The 22,480-nt window shown below is 44.8% G+C and overlaps 1 protein-coding gene across 1 annotated transcript; it reads left to right on the plus strand.

The window, feature by feature from the left end:
* The first annotated feature begins 4,701 nt into the window (after positions 1 to 4,701).
* LOC130367160 (olfactory receptor 476-like) lies at positions 4,702 to 7,434 on the plus strand. Its single transcript, XM_056569564.1, has 3 exons — positions 4,702 to 4,742; positions 5,508 to 5,568; positions 6,508 to 7,434. The coding sequence occupies exons 1-3, from the start codon at positions 4,702 to 4,704 to the stop codon at positions 7,432 to 7,434; spliced, it is 1,029 nt and encodes a 342-aa protein (XP_056425539.1).
* The last annotated feature ends 15,046 nt before the right edge of the window (positions 7,435 to 22,480 follow it).

Below are 22,480 nucleotides of genomic sequence, written 5' to 3' on the forward strand. Positions count from 1 at the left end.
CAGGAAGATAATGAAAAGGTGAAATTGTTCATGGATGGCTTCAGTGGAATAAATATAGGGACCTGAGGTTGCAAAATCTGCAACAGGGCCCCATATGGCAATTATAATACTGCATCCAATGTAGATAAACAAAAGAATGAAGCACTCATCCGGTCTTGACACGTAGTACAACTTCTTTATTGTATCATGACATGTTCAACATAATGTGTCAGGCGGGGAGTGGACAGGAGCAGGTGGAGTGGGGGAGTGGGATGGGCGTCAATCCATATCGTGCAATCAGTGCTTCGTCAGGCCCCTACTAGGCCCCTACTACATTCTTTCATTTATCTACATTGGATGCATCTTCTATCTTACATGTGAGCACTGGAATGGTCAATTAGCCAGAGGAATATAGCTGCTTACCTATTTGTGAAGTAACAGTGCCTATCTATATGAGGACTGAGTTTACAATTATAATACTGGTCCCTTATGGGGAAGATGTGCTTCGGGCCCCGATGCGACTGCTACCTCTATAGCTATGGCCCTGGGTTTATATGCTTGGAGAGAGAACTCCTAAACCACACAACAAACTTATACTACATCAACAGAGAGGTGGTACCGGGACACTGCAATCTCCCACTCTTAAGAAAAGCCGCCCTCAGAAACCATAATAGTAGGAAATGTAGCATCCATTGACAGTTTTTTTTATACTCTAGTGAATGTCCATGTGCTTATAAGTAGTCTCTTTTGGTAATAGCATACTGTTTATAAACATCACTTGATAGCATTGGAATATAATGCAAAGTCTTTGGTATGAACCAGGTATAGATATTTAAATCAATAAATAAATTGTCCAGATATAATTAAAGGATATCTAAAGGACACAGAAATGATTGACCAGAGGGACTGGATGGTAGATCCAGTAAGTGGCCAAGGAGTCTGGTCATAATTGTGACTGTTCAGACCCCTATTGCTATACCACTGCCTGGGCGCAGCCGTATAGCAATGTAACAAATGTAATGTAGAGTAAATGTAGTAAATATGCATGTGTCACTGTAATGTTAACTTTTTTATTTATTTAATTTTTTTTCCTTTTAAATATTCTTTATTCAGTATAAAACCAACAAAGTACATACTTTTGCACCATCATTATACAACATTGTTATACCTAATTATACATTTACTACCCCCACCTATACTTCCGCCTGGCTGATTATCCAAACTCTTTATTTCTAAATCTCCCTTGTTAACAACCCCATGTCGTGTGAACATTTTTTAAATTCTTTTTTGACTCTGTACTACGACACTTTTCATAAATTCTAATCTTCCTGAACAAATTGTCCCAGTGCTTCACTCTAGAAACATTTGTAGTGAACCAGGATTTCAAAATGAAGTTCTTTGCTAAGATTAGAAGCTTAGTAAGGAGTCTATTATAACATCCATAATTAGAAACCTCCTCCAAGATGATCGTTTTAGGATCCAGCTTCATTGTAATTCCTACATGTTTCTCAATAAAACTGGAAACTTCATCCCAGAATTCTTAAATTTTTTGACAGTCCCAAAACAAATGAAGTAGATTCACATATTGCAGATTACACCTTGGGCAATTGTCGTCCTGTCTACATTTTATCTTCTATAACTGCAATGGAGTGTAATATAATCGCAGAATTATCCTCAACTGAGTGTATTGATATTGTTTATTCATTGTGCAGTATACAGTTTTCTCCAAAATACTATCCCACTCTGTGCTAGAAATTATACCAATTTCCTTCTCCCATTTGCTTTTTATTTTAGCCAACCTATTTCCAAGTAAATTCCTTAGCAAAATCTTATAAATTTTCCCCAAATACCGTCCCCCTTTATCTTGAGTGTGTGTTTCTACTGAAAAAATCTCTTTTTTACTAGTGCGTCTGTATGCTTCTGCCATTTGGAAGTACCAAAATTAGTGAAAATCACCTAACCCCAGCTCTTCCCTCATACTCTCGAAGGGTTTTCAATACTCCCCAACAAATAGTTGACTAACCAATCCAATCCCCTTCTTTTCCCAAAATTCCCTCCCCATCCCCCGATTAAATTCTACAAATGAGGTTTCTCCACACTTTAGTGAAATCAAACCTTCCCTTAAAGGGGTACTCGGATGGAAAACTTTTTTTTTTTTTTTTTTTTAAATCAACTGATGCCAGAAAGTTAAACAGATTTGTAAATTACTTTTATAAAAAAAAAATCTTAATCTTTCCAGTACTTTTTAGGGACTGTATACTACAGAGGAAATGGTTTTATTTTTGGTACACAGAGCTCTCTGCTGACATCCTGACCACAGTGCTCTCTGCTGACACCTCTGTCCATTTTAGGAACTGTCCAGAGCAGCATATGTTTGCTATGGGGATTTTCTCCTACTCTGGACAGTTCTTAAAATGGATAAATATGTCAGCAGAGAGCACTGTGGTCATAATGTCAGCAGAGAGCTCTGTGTTCCAAAAAGAAAACCATTTCCTCTGTAGTATTCAGCAGCTAATGAGTACTGTAAGGATTCAAAAATTTTAATATAAGTAATTTACAAATCTGTTTAACTTTCTGGCACCAGTTGATTAAAAAAAAAAGTTTTCCACGGGAGTACCCCTTTATTGTTACATATCCCCTTTATTTAATCCCATACCTTTCTATTCATCTCACATACTCCCAAATGTGCAATTTTTTAAATAGAAATCCTGATTCCGCACCTTCCAATACACTCCTATAACTTGATTCATTTTATACCAGATATTCCATTACCAATTATATTTACCTTTTTTAAGATTCTGCAACTTGATAGCTAGATAATACATTTTAAACTTGGGAAGGCAACAGCCTCCCTCTTCTTCTAAACCAGTAAGGTCAGCATGATTCATGCGAACCCTACTTTAACCCCAAAGTAACCTACTCAATTCGGCTTCTATGGCCCTGAACCATTTATCTGAGATCCAAATAGGTGCCGCAAAAAGGAAAAAGAGAACTTAGGCAGAACCACCATTTTAATCAACCCCACTCTATCGGCTATAGTTAGGGGCAGAGCTTTCCATATTCAAAATTTAGTTTGAAACTCCTTAATTATAGGATCTAAATTTTATTTAGAGAAGGATTCAACTTTAGCTGATATTTTTAAACCCAAATATTCTAATACCTCCTCCTTCCCCAACACCTTAATACCTTCCATAACAGGAATAACCTGATTGCCAATAGGGAGTAAAGCAGATTTATCCAAATCAATTTATAGGCCAGATAGCTTCCCAAACTCTTCAACTACTTCAATCACCTAGGGGATCATCAATCCTGCATCCTCCAAAAACAATAATACATCATCTGCATATAGAAGCAGCTTATCCTTCTCTCCTTTCAACCCAACCTCCATACTCTTTTGAATGACATTTGCAAGTGGCTCAATAAACACAACATATAACAGTGGGGATAGGGGTCATGAGTACCTCTGGTCATTTGAAACACATCAGTACATTAAATAACATTTTTGCAGTGTTTATTTTATTTTTTAAAGTAATTTGTCCCATTAAATTCAAGTTTTTTTTTATAAAGTAATTTAACATATCTAACACATTTTTTCCCAAATCCAAACGCCTCAAGCATATACCACAAAAATTCCCACTCCACACTGTCAAATTCCATCATGGCATTTAGTGACAGGGATGTGATCCCAGTTGAATATTGGCAAAGATCCTAATTAGGTTTGCATGAATATGTCTACATGGAACAAAACCCGTTTGCTCTTCCCCAATAATGTCCCCAACCTTTGATGCCAATCATCTGGCCAATCCTTTGGCCAGAGTCTTGGCATCTGTACTGATCAGGGAAATCAGGCAATATGATTCTATTTTTTCAGGATTTTTTTCCTTTTTTTAAGATCAATATAATCTCTGCTTCCAACATAGATGCAGGCAAAACCCCTGAATCGTAAGAATCGTGAAATACAATACATAAATATGGTAATAGAATCCCACTAAATTCTGAGTAACTTTCAAATGGTAATCCATCCGGACCGGGTGTCGATGACCCCTGACAAGATTTAAGTGCTAGTTCTATTTCTTCCACCGTAATTACCCTATCCAACTTAGTTTTCTGTTCTTCTGTCAATTTCGGTAACTTACATTTCTCTTCCAAATATCTTAAAATTACTCTTCTCCCACTAGTCCCCTTTTGAATGATACAGATTTGAAAACACATTATTTAATCCGCACTGTATTTTTAACTTTACTGAGGCTTTCCTGGTGAGACAAAAAGTGTTTGGGTACAGTCATAGGAGATCTCATGTCCTCAAACAATATTTCTATATCTGTATTGGCTATTGCAAACCCAAAACAGCATACAAATACGAATCAAACCTTTCAGCCACTTCATCCGAATCTGAAACAAGATGAAACTTTTGATTTGCCTGTTTGTAATGGTGATATCTGAGTTAAGAGTTCCAGCACTGCTTATTAAACTGGGGTGTGATGCCAGGTTTGTCTAGGTGTATGGGGCTAAATAATCCCCTCTTCACTAACTATAGGCTGCTGGTACACCTTAAGGGGCTAAGAGCTTGGAAAATGGGCAATAAAAGTGGAGAGCTGCAATGTAACAGAAAGCACATATAAGGTGTGGGCACAAAGTCCAATAGATTGTCTATCTATTCAGCACTGATATCCAGAATATTATAAGAGGCATGAGAACACATCAGTGCGTGGAGTCCCAAATATGGCGGAATATGAAGTAAACCTGACAGCTCCTACCCCAACGTACGTTTCGCCTGTGCTTCGTCAGGGGGCTGACGAAGCACAGGCGAAACGTACGTTGGGGTAGGAGCTGGCAGGTGTGTGGCTGCATGGCAGGTGGACTTCTATGGGGTTTTCTCCTCCTTTTTATACCATCTTCTTTATTATTTCAGTATGTATCATTGTGCATGTTGGTCTACTGGATATACCTCATGAGGTCTCTACATTATTTTCTTTGTACTTTTGTTGACAGTGACCATCCTCATTATTGCTATACTGTCTTGATTTCCCCTGCATTCCATGTCTTGATACCCATCTTGCCTCCTCCATATCTTCTGTTGTTGTGACTCTAGTGCTGTATATTATATATGTTTCCATTTTTAAATGTATGTATTTTTGCATATTTGTTAATAAACTGATCAATTTTACGCAATCTGGTTCTATTTTGTTGGAGTTTGTATTTAAGGCGGACCAGCTGTGGCTTTTTATTGCTGGCTTTTGTTGGTATAATATGATGTCATTTATAACTAAATGTTACACATATTCTTATAAATAAATAATTGTAATTCTTCATCTGATGAATAACGGATTAATTTCTATATTCCTCTATAGACCAGAACCCTGTAGACTCATCAAACGATAGCAGAGATATCTCCGGGGGGTTCTTCTACCTGGTCCCTTGTCTTCATCTTGTAGATAAATATCGGCAGGTAAAGCTTCACATTCAGGGGTCTGGTGGTCATAGAAGCTGACGCTGCTCCTGTATAACATTGTCCTCCATCCCCCCAGAGACCTGAGAGAGATGAGAAGAGATATTCATCTGAACATGAAGTATAAAGAAATATCTGATGTAAGTGACATTTATACAACATTACACGAGAAAGAATTCACATTGATGACTGGAAATGTCTGAAATTTTATACAATCTACACAGATCAGACATAACTTTAAATCACCTAATATTTTGTACATCCTCCTCACACTGTCAAACAGCTCTGACCCATCGAGGCCAGGACTCCATATACCAGTGATGTGTCTTGTGATATCAGCAACAGATTCTGTAAGTTACGCACATTGTGAGGTGTGTCGGTTATGGATTGAATTTATTTCTCCAGAAAATCCAACTAATGATCAATCGAGATAAGATCTGGGAAAATTAGAGGCCAAGTCCCCATCCTGATGTCTTTGTCATGTTCCTCATTCCCAAACTATGTCCGCTTTAAGATCGGAAGCTTTATACTGCTGAAAGAGACCACTGTGTTTAGGGGATCCTGCTGCCTTCAAGGATGAAGACTTTATCTGCATAATGTTTTGGTATGGTGAACATGTTCTAGTAATATCCACATTATGCCAGGACCCATGGTTGTTTTCTTCGAATCATCCCATCCCCTTTTTCCCATAGTGCTCCGTGGTACACATTATGTAAACCATAATTTATCAGAAAGAGGCTTCTTAGGTGGTGGAAACGGGTCAGCATGGGCCGTCAGACTGGTCTGCTGTTTTATATCCCCTTACACAGTAGGGTGCAATAGCCTGTGTGAACTGACTTCTTTCTGTAACTTTCCTCCTTGGACATGTTTTATGTCGTTGAGTGTCCATAGGTGCTAACTACTGCATACAAGGAGCACCCCAATATGTCTCTAATATGAAGATATAAAGTTATAGTATAGTAGACAATATATGTTATAACATTTCTCCATGGGTCATATATTGAGGTCACTCTAAGTCTTGTGTCTTATGATAAGAGTAATTTCTTCTGGATTTATAACACATTATACCTACTGCCTAGATCTACATACAGGAGAACAACCGGACGGAGGTCACAGAGTTCCTTCTCTTAGGATTTCAGGTCAGTCGAGGGTTAAGACTTTTCCTGTTCTGTCTGTTCCTTGTGGTTTATTGTCTGATAATATGTGGGAATCTCCTGATCATCACCCTGGTGTCCACCAGCAAGAACCTCCACACCCCAATGTACTTCTTCATCTCACATCTGTCCATCAGTGACATCTTGTTATCCACAGATATTGTCCCCAATCTTCTCCACATCCTAATGAATAATGGGGGGACCATGACTTTTATTGGTTGTATGGCTCAGTTTTATTTCTTCTGCACCTCAGAACTATTTGAGTGTCTTCTCCTCGCTGTGATGTCTTATGACAGATATGTGGCCATCTGTAATCCTCTCCGTTACTCCTCTATCATGACAAGTGGACATTGTGTTATACTGACCGTCATCTGTTGGTTGTCTGGATGTTCTGTTACTTCGATTTACACAATAACAATAACAAAATTAAACTTATGTGGCCATAATGTAATTGACCATTTATTTTGTGACTTTATTCCCTTACTAGAACTTTCCTGTTCTGACACTTTCATTGTCCACTTGGAGATTTATATAATGAGTATTCCTGTTGCCCTCATCCCAACCACCATCATTGTAATGTCTTATTCTTATGTTGTTTTATCAATCCTAAGGATCCCGTCTAATACTGGTAGACAGAAAGCCTTCTCCACCTGTAGCTCCCACCTCATTGTGGTCTCCATATTCTATGGGACTTTGCTAATTGTTTATATGGTCCCAACAAAAGGCCGAACACTGACCATGAGTAAAATCCTGTCCCTGCTATATACTGTGTTAACTCCATTGGTCAACCCTATTATATACAGTCTGAGGAATAAAGACATTAATAAAGCCGTACAGAAAACACTTCATTAGTGGAAGATCTGGTAAATCATCTATAAAATAATATGTAGCTAAGGCACAAGCAAATTAAATCCCAGATCTTTTGGGTACTGTCATTCAAAATCCTTGTAAAACCTTTATTTTTTTTTTATTTTTTTTAAATATGCTTATTAAAGAAACAAGTCAAGCAAGTACAATATACATCATTAGAATATCTAGAAAAGCCGAACAGCCCATTTTACAAAATATAAATGGCATGAGAAAGAATCACAATTAAACATCCTCCAGCTGAGAGTCTATAAGTCTTATTCTTACCCATTGGCATGCATACAGATCTACCATATATTAACCCACATGAAATTCAGGTAATATACAGGCATGAACGCCCCCCCCCCCCCTTTGGAATATGAAAAAGCAGATATATTGCTCGTTACCATGTAGGGGTGAAGGGCTCTCATTTGGAGGGACTGTCTTGTTTGCTAGAAATAAACAATGTAATATGAAGATAAAGAGAACAAACCCCAAAATACAACAATCCCTTACCCTCCCAATCACCTCTGTTACGCCGAGCGCTCCGGGTCCCCGCTCCTCCCCGGAGCGCTCGCTACACTCTCGCTACTGCAGCGCTCCGGTCAGATCCACTGACCCGGTGCGCTGCGATACCGCTTCCAGCCGGGATGCGATTCGCGATGCGGGTGGCGCCCGCTCGCGATGCGCACCCCGGCTCCCGTACCTGACTCGCTCTCCGTCGGTCCTGTCCCGGCGCGCGCGGCCCCGCTCCCTAGGGCGCGCGCGCGCCGGGTCTCTGCGATTTAAAGGGCCACTGCGCCGCTGATTGGCGCAAGTGGTTCTAATTAGTGTGTTCACCTGTGCACTCCCTATGTATACCTCACTTCCCCTGCACTCCCTGGCCGGATCTTGTTGCCATTGTGCCAGTGAAAGCGTTTCCTTGTGTGTTCCTAGCCTGTGTTCCAGACCTCCTGCCGTTGCCCCTGACTACGATCCTTGCTGCCTGCCCCGACCTTCTGCTACGTCCGACCTTGCTTCTGTCTACTCCCTTGTACCGCGCCTATCTTCAGCAGTCAGAGAGGTTGAGCCGTTGCTAGTGGATACGACCTGGTCACTACCGCCGCAGCAAGACCATCCCGCTTTGCGGCGGGCTCTGGTGAACACCAGTAGTGACTTAGAACCGGTCCACTAGCACGGTCCACGCCAATCCCTCTCTGGCACAGAGGATCCACCTCCTGCCAGCCGGCATCGTGACAGTAGATCCGGCCATGGATCCCGCTGAAGTTCCTCTGCCAGTTGTCGCCGACCTCACCACGGTGGTCGCCCAGCAGTCACAACAGATAGCGCAACAAGGCCACCAGCTGTCTCAACTGACCGTGATGCTACAGCAGCTACTACCACAGCTTCAGCAATCATCTCCTCCGCCAGCTCCTGCACCTCCTCCGCAGCGAGTGGCCGCTTCAGGCCTACGACTATCCTTGCCGGATAAATTTGATGGGGACTCTAAATTTTGCCGTGGCTTTCTTTCTCAATGTTCCCTGCACTTGGAGATGATGTCGGACCAGTTTCCTACTGAAAGGTCTAAGGTGGCTTTCGTAGTCAGCCTTCTGTCTGGAAAAGCTCTGTCATGGGCCACACCGCTCTGGGACCGCAATGACCCCGTCACTGCCTCTGTACACTCCTTCTTCTCGGAAATTCGAAGTGTCTTTGAGGAACCTGCCCGAGCCTCCTCTGCTGAGACTGCCCTGTTGAACCTGGTCCAGGGTAATTCTTCCGTTGGCGAGTACGCCGTACAATTCCGTACTCTTGCTTCAGAACTATCCTGGAATAATGAGGCCCTCTGCGCGACCTTTAAAAAAGGCCTATCCAGCAACATTAAAGATGTTCTGGCCGCACGAGAAATCCCTGCTAACCTACATGAACTCATTCATCTAGCCACTCGCATTGACATGCGTTTTTCCGAAAGGCGTCAGGAGCTCTGCCAGGATATGGACTTTGTTCGCACGAGGCGTTTTTTCTCCCCGGCTCCTCTCTCCTCTGGTCCCCTGCAATCCGTTCCTGTGCCTCCCGCCGTGGAGGCTATGCAGGTCGACCGGTCTCGCCTGACACCTCAAGAGAGGACACGACGCCGCATGGAGAATCTCTGCCTGTACTGTGCCGGTACCGAACACTTCCTGAAGGATTGTCCTATCCGTCCTCCCCGCCTGGAAAGACGTACGCTGACTCCGCACAAAGGTGAGACAGTCCTTGATGTCAACTCTGCTTCTCCACGTCTTACTGTGCCTGTGCGGATATCTGCCTCTACCTTCTCCTTCTCTACTATGGCCTTCTTGGATTCCGGATCTGCAGGAAATTTTATTTTGGCCTCTCTCATCAACAGGTTCAACATCCCGGTGACCAGTCTCGCCAGACCCCTCTACATCAATTGTGTTAACAATGAAAGATTGGACTGTACCATACGTTTCCGCACGGAGCCCCTCCTAATGTGCATCGAACCTCATCACGAAAAAATTGAGTTTTTGGTCCTCCCCAATTGCACTTCCGAAATTCTCCTTGGACTACCCTGGCTTCAACACCATTCCCCAACCCTGGATTGGTCCACTGGGGAGATCAAGAGTTGGGGTACCTCTTGTTTCAAGGACTGCCTTAAACCGGTTCCCAGTACTCCTTGCCGTGACCCTGTGGTTCCCCCTGTAACCGGTCTCCCTAAGGCCTATATGGACTTTGCGGATGTATTTTGCAAAAAACAAGCTGAGACTCTACCTCCTCACAGGCCTTATGACTGTCCTATTGACCTCCTCCCGGGCACTACTCCACCCCGGGGCAGAATTTATCCTCTCTCCGCCCCAGAGACTCTTGCTATGTCTGAGTACATCCAGGAAAATTTAAAAAAGGGCTTTATCCGCAAATCCTCCTCTCCTGCCGGAGCCGGATTTTTCTTTGTGTCCAAAAAAGATGGCTCCCTACGTCCTTGCATTGACTACCGCGGTCTTAATAAAATCACGGTAAAGAACCGCTACCCTCTACCTCTCATCTCTGAACTCTTTGATCGCCTCCAAGGTTCCCACATCTTTACCAAACTGGACTTAAGAGGTGCTTATAATCTCATCCGCATCAGAGAGGGGGATGAATGGAAAACGGCATTTAACACTAGAGATGGACACTTTGAGTATCTGGTCATGCCCTTTGGCCTGTGCAACGCCCCTGCCGTCTTCCAAGACTTTGTTAATGAAATTTTTCGTGATCTCTTATATTCCTGTGTTGTTGTGTATCTGGACGATATCCTGATTTTTTCTGCCAACCTAGAAGAACACCGCCAGCATGTCCGCATGGTTCTTCAGAGACTTCGTGACAATCAACTTTATGCCAAAATGGAGAAATGTCTGTTTGAATGTCAATCTCTTCCTTTCCTAGGATACTTGGTCTCTGGCCAGGGACTACAAATGGATCCAGACAAACTCTCTGCCGTCTTAGATTGGCCACGCCCCTCCGGACTCCGTGCTATCCAACGTTTTTTGGGGTTCGCCAATTATTACAGACAATTTATTCCACATTTTTCCACCATTGTGGCTCCTATCGTGGCTTTAACCAAAAAGAATGCCAATCCTAAGTCATGGCCTCCTCAAGCGGAAGACGCCTTTAAACAGCTCAAGTCTGCCTTTTCTTCGGCTCCCGTGCTCTCCAGACCTGACCCATCTAAACCCTTCCTATTGGAGGTTGATGCCTCCTCAGTAGGAGCTGGAGCGGTCCTTCTACAAAAAAATTCTTCCGGGCATGCTGTTACTTGTGGTTTTTTTTTTCTAGGACCTTCTCTCCGGCGGAGAGGAACTACTCCATCGGGGATCGAGAGCTACTAGCCATTAAATTAGCACTTGAGGAATGGAGGCATCTGCTGGAGGGATCAAGATTTCCAGTTATTATTTACACCGATCACAAGAACCTCTCCTATCTCCAGTCTGCCCAACGGCTGAATCCTCGCCAGGCCAGGTGGTCTCTGTTCTTTGCCCGATTTAATTTTGAAATTCACTTTCGGCCTGCCGATAAGAACATTAGGGCCGATGCTCTCTCTCGTTCCTCGGATGCCTCGGAAGTAGAGCTCTCTCCGCAACACATCATTCCTCCTGACTGCCTGATCTCCACTTCTCCAGCCTCGATCAGGCAAACTCCTCCAGGGAAGACCTTCGTCTCTCCACGCCAACGCCTCGGAATCCTCAAATGGGGTCACTCCTCCCATCTCGCAGGTCATGCGGGCATCAAGAAATCCGTGCAACTCATCTCTCGTTTCTATTGGTGGCCGACTCTGGAGACGGATGTTGTGTATTTTGTGCGAGCCTGCACTGTCTGTGCCCGGGATAAGACTCCTCGCCAGAAGCCCGCTGGTCTTCTTCATCCTCTGCCTGTCCCCGAACAGCCTTGGTCTCTGATTGGTATGGACTTTATTACTGACTTACCCCCATCCCGTGGCAACACTGTTGTTTGGCTGGTCGTTGATCGATTCTCCAAGATGGCACATTTCATCCCTCTTCCTGGTCTTCCTTCAGCGCCTCAGTTGGCAAAACAATTTTTTGTACACATTTTTCGTCTTCACGGGTTGCCCAGGCAAATCGTCTCGGATAGAGGCGTCCAATTCGTGTCAAAATTCTGGAGGGCTCTCTGTAAACAACTCAAGATTAAATTAAACTTTTCTTCTGCCTATCATCCTCAATCCAATGGGCAAGTAGAAAGAATTAACCAGGTCCTGGGTGATTATTTACGGCATTTTGTTTCCTCCCGCCAGGATGACTGGGCAGATCTTCTACCATGGGCCGAATTCTCGTATAACTTCAGAGTCTCTGAATCTTCCTCCAAATCCCCATTTTTCGTGGTGTACGGCCGTCACCCTCTTCCCTCCCTCCCTACTCCCTTGCCCTCTGGTTTGCCCGCTGTGGATGAAATATCTCGTGATCTTTCCACCATATGGAAAGAGACCCAAAATTCTCTCTTACAGGCTTCATCACGCATGAAGAAGTTTGCTGATAAGAAAAGAAGAGCTCCCCCCATTTTTTCTCCAGGAGACAAGGTATGGCTCTCCGCTAAATATGTCCGCTTCCGTGTCCCTAGCTACAAATTGGGACCACGCTATCTTGGTCCTTTCAAAATTTTGTGCCAGATTAATCCTGTCTCTTACAAACTTCTTCTTCCTCCTTCTCTTCGTATTCCTAATGCCTTTCACGTTTCTCTTCTTAAACCACTCATCATCAACCGTTTCTCTCCCAAACATGTTTCTCCCACTCCTGTTTCCGGCTCCTCGGACATCTTCTCCGTAAAGGAGATACTGGCCTCCAAGAAGGTCAGAGGGAAAACTTTTTTTTGGGTCGATTGGGAGGGTTGTGGTCCTGAAGAGAGATCCTGGGAACCTGAGGACAATATCCTAGACAAAAGTCTGCTCCTCAGGTTCTCAGGCTCTAAGAAGAGGGGGAGACCCAAGGGGGGGGTACTGTTACGCCGAGCGCTCCGGGTCCCCACTCCTCCCCGGAGCGCTCGCTACACTCTCGCTACTGCAGCGCTCCGGTCAGATCCACTGACCCGGTGCGCTGCGATACCGCTTCCAGCCGGGATGCGATTCGCGATGCGGGTGGCGCCCGCTCGCGATGCGCACCCCGGCTCCCGTACCTGACTCGCTCTCCGTCAGTCCTGTCCCGGCGCGCGCGGCCCCGCTCCCTAGGGCGCGCACGCGCCGGGTCTCTGCGATTTAAAGGGCCACTGCGCCGCTGATTGGCGCAAGTGGTTCTAATTAGTGTGTTCACCTGTGCACTCCCTATGTATACCTCACTTCCCCTGCACTCCCTGGCCGGATCTTGTTGCCATTGTGCCAGTGAAAGCGTTTCCTTGTGTGTTACTAGCCTGTGTTCCAGACCTCCTGCCGTTGCCCCTGACTACGATCCTTGCTGCCTGCCCCGACCTTCTGCTACGTTCGACCTTGCTTCTGTCTACTCCCTTGTACCGCGCCTATCTTCAGCAGTCAGAGAGGTTGAGCCGTTGCTAGTGGATACGACCTGGTCACTACCGCCACAGCAAGACCATCCCGCTTTGCGGCGGGCTCTGGTGAATACCAGTAGTGACTTAGAACCGGTCCACTAGCACGGTCCACGCCAATCCCTCTCTGGCACAGAGGATCCACCTCCTGCCAGCCGGCATCGTGACAACCTCCCCCCTTTCCTTCCCAGCAGTCAGCCATCCCCACCCAGCAGTAAGCCGCTTAAGCGACCTACTAGTACCTCAATACAATACTAAGTTGTAAGCTGAAAAACTTCCACTAGGCATTCTATTTCAGGTGAATTATATTCATGTTCAATAAACAGTCTCCACTTGGTAGAAATCATTCATTCTCCTTTTCTTTGTGTCCTTTGGTCTCCAACTTATCATACTCGGTAACGTTTGGCAAGGTTTGCTACAGCCAATGCCTCATAATACATTTCTCAGCAACAAGAAAAACAATGTGGAGGATTAGATTATCATCATTAACCCCTTAATGACCAGGCCATTTTACACCTTAGGACCAGAGCGTTTTTTGAACATCTGACCACTGTCACTTTAAACATTAATAACTCTGGAATGCTTTTAGTTATCATTCTGATTCCGAGATTGTTTTTTCGTGACATATTCTACTTTAACATGGTTGTAAATTTTTGTGGTAACTTGCATCCTTTCATGGGGAAAAATCCCAAAATTTGATGAAAAAAATTGAAAATTTTGCATTTTTCTAACTTTGAAGCTCTCTGCTTGTAAGGAAAATGGATATTCCAAATAATATTTTTTTTATTCACATATAGAATATGTCTACTTTATGTTTGCATCATAAAATTGATATGTTTTTACTTTCGGAAGACACCAGAGGGCTTCAAAGTTCAGCAGCAATTTTCCAACTTTTCACAACATTTTCAAACTCGATATTTTTAAGGGACAGTTCAGGTTTGAAGTGGATTTGAAGGGTCTTCATATTAGAAATACCCCATAAAAGACTCCATTATAAAAACTGCACCCCCCAAAGTATTTAAAATGACATTCAGTAAGTGTTTTAACCCTTTAGGTGTTTCACAGGAATAGCAGCAAAGTGAAGGAGAAAATTCACAATCTTCATTTTTTACACTTGCATGTTCTTGTAGACCCAATTTTTGAATTTTTACAAGGGGTGAAAGGAGAAAATTTATACTTGTATTTGTAGCCCAATTTCTCTCGAGTAAGCACATACCTCATATGTAAAGAGTTTGGCGGGCACAGTAGAGGGCTCAGAAGCGAAGGAGCGACAAGGGGATTTTGGAGAGTACGTTTTTCTGAAATGGTTTTTGAGGGGCATGTTGCATTTAGGAAGCCCCTATGGTGCCAGAACATAAAAAAAAAACACATGGCATACCATTTTGGAAACTAGACCCATTGAGGAACGTAACAAGGAATTAAGTGAGCCTTAATACCCCACAGGTGTTTCACGACTTTTGCATATGTAAAAAAAATAAAAAATCAATTTCACTTAAATGTGTGTTTCCCCCCAAATTTCACATTTTTGCAAGGGTTAATAGCAGAAAATCCCCCCCAAAATGTGTAACCCCATCTCTTCTGAGTACGGAGGTACCCCATAAGCTGACCTAAAGTGCACTACGGGCGAACTACAATGCTCAGAAGAGAAGGAGTCATATTTTGTTTTTTGAGAGCAAATTTTGGTTGGGGGGGCATGTCGCATTTAGGAAGCCCCTAAGGTGCCAGAACAGCAACCCCCCCCCCCCCACATGGCATACCATTTTGGAAACTAGACCCCTTGAGGAACGTAACAAGGCATAAAGTGAGCCTTAATACCCCACAGGGGTTTCACGACTTTTGCATATGTAAAAAAAAAAAATTTCACTAAAATGTGTTTCCCCCAAAATTTCACATTTTAATAGCAGAAAATACCCCCCAAAATTTGTAACCCCATTTCTTCTGAGTATGGAAATACCCCATGTGTGGATGTCAAGTGCCCTGCGGTTGAACTACAATGCTCAGAAGAGGAGGAGCGCCATTGAGCTTTTGAAGAGTGAATTTGTTTGGAATGGTAGACAGGGGCCATGTGCGTTTACAAAGTCCCCCGTGGTGCCAGAACAGTGGACCCCCCCACATGTGACCCCATTTTGGAAACTACACCCCTAACAGAATTTAATAAGGGGTGCAGTGAGTATTTACACCCCACTGGCATTTGACAGATCTTTGGAACAGTGGGCTGAGCAAATGAAAAATTTTATTTTTCATTTTCACGGACCACTGTTCCAAAAATCTGTCAGATACCTGTGGGGTGTAAATACAGTATAGAGACCACTATATAGTGTTCTCGGACTGCAGCATTCCAGATGTTGCTAGGCAACTTATTGGCTTCCGTCGGATCCAGGGAGCCTGCTGCACAACATCGCTGCCCGCAGATCTCCGACACCGATCGTCGCCCGCAGCCTCCGCAGATCGGTAAGTGGACTCCGGCGCAGGTCCTCTGTCATTTCCCCATTCTGCCCTGCCTATTGTGGGTGGGCAGGACGGGGAAAACGAAAGTTAACCCCCCCGGCCCCGATCTGCTATTGGTGGTCGCGTCTAGACCACCAATAGCAGAGATAGGAGGGGTGGCACCCCTGCCACCTCACTCCTATCGCTTTACCCGCGTTCCCCCTTATATTTCGGGTCACCATAGACCCGTAATGATCCGTAATCGCGCAAATCACAAGTGTGAATTCACTTGCGATTTGCGCCGATCGCCGACATGGGGGGGCCTGATGACCCCCCTGGGCATTTGCGCGGGGTGACTGCTGATCGATATCAGTAGTCACTCTGGTCCAGTCCCCGCCCGGCTCGCGGCGGGGACCGAAATTCCCATGGACGTATGAGTACGTGCCTGGTCCTTAAGACCCAGGGTGCAGGGACACACTCACATGAGCTTGGTCCTTAAGGGGTTAAGGATGAGTGAATCGAATCTTACGAATCCGAATTCGTTATGAATTTCATGAAAAATTTTATCTGTAACAATTCTGAATATCACCTCGATTCAATAAAACAAATCACTTCAAAAGACTCCATTTAGGGCTGTCCAGGCTCCAAGGCATCTAAAATGGCGGCTCCACATGTGAGGACATGGGGCAAGGAACTCTGAGAAGGTGGGTTGGCGGGATCACCCTGAATCACATGCAGCATGCAGCCTATCAGCAGCCAGTCACCCCTGTGATGTCACAGCCCTATATAATCAGTCATCGCTGCAGCCAGCCATTTCAGTGTTTTATTGCAGAGAGATAGAGCAGTGTGTGTGTTGCACAGAAAAACAGCTTTACAGCAGCAATTCAACACAAGTTCAAATCACTGCAGAAAAGCACTGACAGGGAAGGGAGAGAGAGAAAGTACACTTTTGGGTGTACTACACAGCAACTCTGTACTGCTGCATTGGGGTGTACAACAACTCTAAAGCTAACAGGGGCCAATTAGGGTGAGCAGTGCATTAAAAGCCATAGTCACCTGATAACAGTGCCTAATACAGGTTGCAGAGATTTTTTTTCCTGTCAAACTAATTTGGGCCTAGTTACTGTGAAAGGCCAGCCACAGCTACACACTTGTTTTTGTAGCCTAATACAGTTTTAAGCAGAGCGTATTGTCCTCCTCTCATAAGTGTAAACTGTAGGTACACCTACGTGGTGTACATTTAAATTTTTCCTGTTAAGCTAATTTTTGCCTAGTTACTGTGAAAGGCCAGCCAAAGCTACACACTTGATTTTGTAGCCTAATACAGTTTGTAGCGGAGCATATTGTCCTCCTCTCATTGTCCTCCTGCCGTCACATCCAGACGGTATGCGTCAGTGATTCTAATAGAGATGCCTGTAATCTGCATGTCATACTGAATAACAGTATTATTTTACTGACCCAGCACACTACCTATGCGTGTTACGACAAGGCAAAGTGATCTACACCCCTATTGAGACTCTCTGTAGCCCAGAAATAGCGTTTTTTAATAGCGATTTGCAGAAAATAAATTCAGATTGAACCGATTTCTTTCAGAAAATTCGGCCGAATCTAATTTTTCAAAAATTTGCTCATCTCTAATCCTTATCATCATTATCCCTTGGTTATCATGTGATTTACCAGTCACCCTGATGTCATGTCAACTCTCCCAGCTTTTCCTGGTTCCCCTGGGTCGCAAAACACCATGTTTTTCATGAGATTTTGCCATTTTTTACCAGCTTGCGCAGAGGCTCAGAGGTTCCATTGTGGGAAATATGTTTTTATATCAATGAGATTAGATGAAGGGATAAAAGTCTGTAAGACTATAAGCAACAGTTCAGTGCATTAACCCTTTCTTGCCACAGAATGTATGCTTACGTAATAGTGATATCCTGCTCAATGTAATGCAGCATTAACCCCATAGATGCCGTGATCAGTCCTGATCATGGCATATTTGTATGGGATTGACAGATTTTCCAAGAAAAAACAATCTTAGAATTGCATCGCTAAGTAAAAGCGTGTCAGAGGTATTACCACTTAAAGAGACACATGCCAGCTTTTAAAAATGCCTGATCATTAAGGTAAAATAAGACGGCATCTTAAAGGGGTTAAAAGCACACACCCATTGCCTCTCTCAAAAGCAAATTTAAATTTAAGACATCAGCAAAAAATATGGCACAGAATCTGTTTTGAACAGATACAGAAGTCATCCCACTGATGAATTTTGACAATTCTGGGGTCACTACGCAAGCAACTGAGCATGCATCGTGCCATTTGCGCCAGTGACTCGGAGGGACTACCTGCCTCCATCTCCACTGCATACTGCCACGGTGTGTCTGGGTCCTCTGTCTCGCCTTCCTCATAACCCTCCAGATCCTCTGGCTGCTCCTGCTCCTCCTCACCTGTCCGATGACTAAACACTGGCCATCTCATCCAACCTAAACTGTGCTCCGCTCTGCCCCTCATCATCCTCCTCCTCCAGTTCAGCCCCAACAGAGCTCATGTAGCCTTGAGATGTAGGCTCAACGTTTCCATTGCCGTGACCAGCCATGGTTTCAATCATTTTTTGGAGTAAATGTAGGAGTGGAATTACGTTGTTCATGGCGTAATCCAAGCGACTCACAAATAATGTGGCTTCCTCAAAGGGCCTCAGCAAATGGCAGGTGTCACGTATGAGCTGCCAATGGTTCACATTGAAGTTACACAGGGGAGTACTCCTATCTGCTTGGATCATCAAGAAATCAGTGATGGCTTTTCTTTGTTCGTATAGTCTGTCCAACATGTGGAGGGTGGAATTCCAACGTGTGGCAACGTCACAAACAAGACAATGTTATGGGATACCGTTCTGACGCTGCAGCTCAAGGAAGGTGTGCTTGGCGGTGTACGAGTGGCTGAAGTGCATGCACAGTTTCCTTGACATTTTCAGGATGTTTTGCAAATGGGGTGAAAACTTGAGGAAGTGCTTGACAACCAGATTCAACACGAGTGCCATGCAGGGCGCATGTTTCCCAATTCCTTGTTGCAGCGCGGACACGATGTTCCTCCAGATTTCGTGGAGTAAGCCATACTCGGATTTCTTTACGAATGAACTTCAGCAGTTCCTCCCCTGTGTGACTCCGTTTGCCAAGGCAAACCATGTGAAGAACAGCTTGACACCGCCGTGCCCTACACACATGGTACGATGAAGGGCCACCGAGATTTGGACTTGCAGTGGAGGCCGAGGACACGGTGGAGGATGAGGAGGCGGCGTCACACACTGTAACGGGACCAACTGCCTGAGAGCGAGAGCGTGGAGGAGGAAGCGGTGTGACCTGTCCAAGTTGCTGTTGTGGCTGTGCAGGAACCACATTTACCCAGTGGGCCGTAAAAGACATGTATTGTCCCTGCCCGTAGTTTCAGCTCCACACGTCGGCGCTGCCGTGCACTTTTGAACACACCGACTGGGTCAAGGACTGGCCCACCTTCTCTTGTACAAACTTATGCAGAGCTGGTACTGCCTTCTTCGCAAAGAAATCACGGCTTGGGACTCTCCACCTCGGCTCGGCACAAGCCATCAATTCTCTGAAAGGTGCAGAGTCCAACACTTGAAAAGGGAGGGACTGCAACACCAGCAACTTGGACAGGAGCACATTCAACTTCGGTGCCATTGGATGAGTGGGTGCATACTGTTGTCTCTTGGACATGGCTTCGCCGATGGATTGTTGGCGGAATGGCTGACTAAAAGCGGGAGAAGCAGGAGTGACAGAAGGAGGGTTTGACACACAGCTCCCTTCGGCTGAGGTGGTGCAGCCTTGGCTGGATGAAGGAGGGAGCGGATGGCCACTGGGTGATGCAGCAGGCTGGACCACTACATCGGAGCCACGGTTCTCCCAGGCCGCTTTATGATGGCGGAGCATGTGTTGACGCAGGGCCGTAGTGCCGACATTGGGATCCTGGCCACGCTTCACCTTCTGCCGACAGATCTTGCATGTGGCTACGTGAACCTCCTCCGGATGCCTTATGAAAAACTTCCACTCTGCCGAGTAGCTGATTTTCCCACCTGCAGTCCGCACTAATTGACTGCTACTGGCGCCGTCTGCAGGAACCCCTGTTCCACTACCTCCCGAAAAGGTAGGCTGCCGCAAAGCAGGTGGTCTCCCCCTGGCATGTTTGGCTCCTGAATTTCCACTCCTGCCACAACGCTGAGTGTCAACCTACTACAGCCTTGCTGCCTCAAGGGCGACCTGCAACTCTCTTCTCCTGATGATGATGAAGCCCCTTCTGCACCCGCTCCCAATTGCGATCGGCTTCATCATCACAACAGGTGTGTGCACGTCACTGATGTCCTCCTCAGGTTCCCCAACAGTGTCTGCTTCAGGACCCTGAACCCTTGCAACAACGCCTCCCACTTCACTCTCCGCATCACTACTTGGCCACCTAGCGGAGCAATCGGCGCATGTCTCCTCCCCTTCTTGGCTGTCCAGTAGCTGCTGACTGTCCTCTATTAGAACGTTCTCAGTAAATAGTGGAGCTGAACCCACAGCATAAGATACTTCTTTAGGAGAGGGAACAGCATAGGACAAAGGCAATGGGAGGACAGGGACTGCTCCCGGGCCATGCCAACTGAGGTTTGTGTCTGAGGAACCCTCCGACTGTTGACTGGGGGTGTCAGATGTCACTTGTGATGATGTGGATGAGCGTGTTAACCAATCAACGATGGCAGATGGGTTGCTGGTGGAGACACGACCGCTGGCTGATAACTGGAGCTCAGGCCTCTCGCTGCGACTCCTGCTGCCACTTGCCCCAAGTCTACTGCCAACTCTGCCTGAAATATTTAGGCCTCTGCCACTCCTCTGTGCACATCCTGGCACTTCTCTGCCTGGCATTTTTGAGGGCATTACAATACGCTACACTACTCTATAAACAGTATAAACAGTATTTGTCTAGAACAGCAGCAGGTGATTACTTATGGCTGTCCTTTCACAGGCCCTTTACAGATTAACAGGTACAAGATGGTACACTACTTGGATGTATGTATGCGGTATGCACTGATGAGGGCAGTAATATTCACAACTATACGCAGAAAAAACGTTGTATTTTTTTTTTAAAACACCCGCCGGTGAATACTATTGTTTGGACTTTAACAGTATGTAGTCAGTTAACAGATTAACAGGTACTAAATGGTACAATACTTGGATGTACCTATGCCGTATGCACTGATGAGGGCAATAATATGCACAATTATACGCAGAAAAAATAAGTACTTTTAAAAAACACCAGCAGGTGATTACTTTTGCCAGGAGTCAGGACTTTCCCTGTATCTAGACTTGTTACAGATACAGAATAGTAGGCTGCTTTGCTGTAGGCATGTGTTATGCACGTATGAGGGCTGACAAATGCACTACAGTCCGCTGAAAAATCATGTATTTGTGGAACAGCAGCAGGACCCAACCGTGCAGCACCACAATAAAAAAATATACAGGGATTAAACCCTAAATTGCTCTCTGTCACACAATTCTGAGCAGCAGAAGATTTGTGGAGCAAAAAAAATAAAATCAATTGGGCTGAAAAATGAGGAGATAAGATGGGTGATAAAGTTCAGGCAGCTTGGAGATTTGTATGAGGCAGCTGACAGCTATCTGCCCCTCTCTGCTGCAATGCTCAATAACGTGAATAGGAGGTTTAGCAATCAATGATCCTTCTCAGTGTAACAGCACAGCACTCTGCACTCCTGCCTTTCCCTAATGCTGATGTGACTAGCAGTTGCAGTGTAACGCTGTGGTATGAGCTATTCACACACACACACAGTCCCTTCCTCTCCATCTGACTGCATAGATGAAATAAAGAGAGGCAAGATGGCCGCCGATTATATAGGGCTTTGACATCACAGGGGTCAATGAATGCTGATAGGCTGCATCTCACATGTGATTCAGGGTCAGCCCGCCTACCTTCATTCCCGCCACTGTTTCCCGCCTCCCATAATCCCCTGCCCCTTGTACTCACACGTGGATCCGCCATCTTAGCTCTCCAATATCCTGGAATTCTGTAAAATGAAGTTTAATGAAGCGATTTGCGCAATCGAATCGCGGCGATATTCGCATTAGTTGCGAATCGAATTTTTCATGAAATCCGAAACGATTTCGGGTTTGTCAACTTCAATTCGCTCATCTCTAGTCAAGACACTTTAAAGTGAACAAATAGAACTTCTAATAAAGGCGAGCAAAAGGAGTTAGGTAGAAACATCCTTGCATCTCTGAGGCAACATCAACAGGCATCTGGCGACATCAACAGGCCACTGTGATATCTGGTATGTATAAATAATATGTGTCCGGTACTGGAGATGCAACCAGTTAATCTCAAAAATTACCTGAGAGTGTCCTAGATTGTATCCCCATCATCCCATACATACATAGAGAAATTACTCTTGTCGTAGGTGTTTCAGAGTGCAAAAGTAAGGACGATTAGTCCTTACAACCTGAAAATAAGCAGACTCAAAAGGACATATCGATTATGATGTAGCTACTAAAGTGGGTGCACCAGTCCTACCATGTCAGGTAAATTGGAACAGCAAGAGGTCTCCTTTTTTGAGAAAATTATCCCATCTGGCAGAAAT

The sequence above is a fragment of the Hyla sarda genome, chromosome 4 (genome assembly GCF_029499605.1).
Source record: "Hyla sarda isolate aHylSar1 chromosome 4, aHylSar1.hap1, whole genome shotgun sequence".
Classification (NCBI taxonomy): Eukaryota; Metazoa; Chordata; class Amphibia; order Anura; family Hylidae; genus Hyla; species Hyla sarda.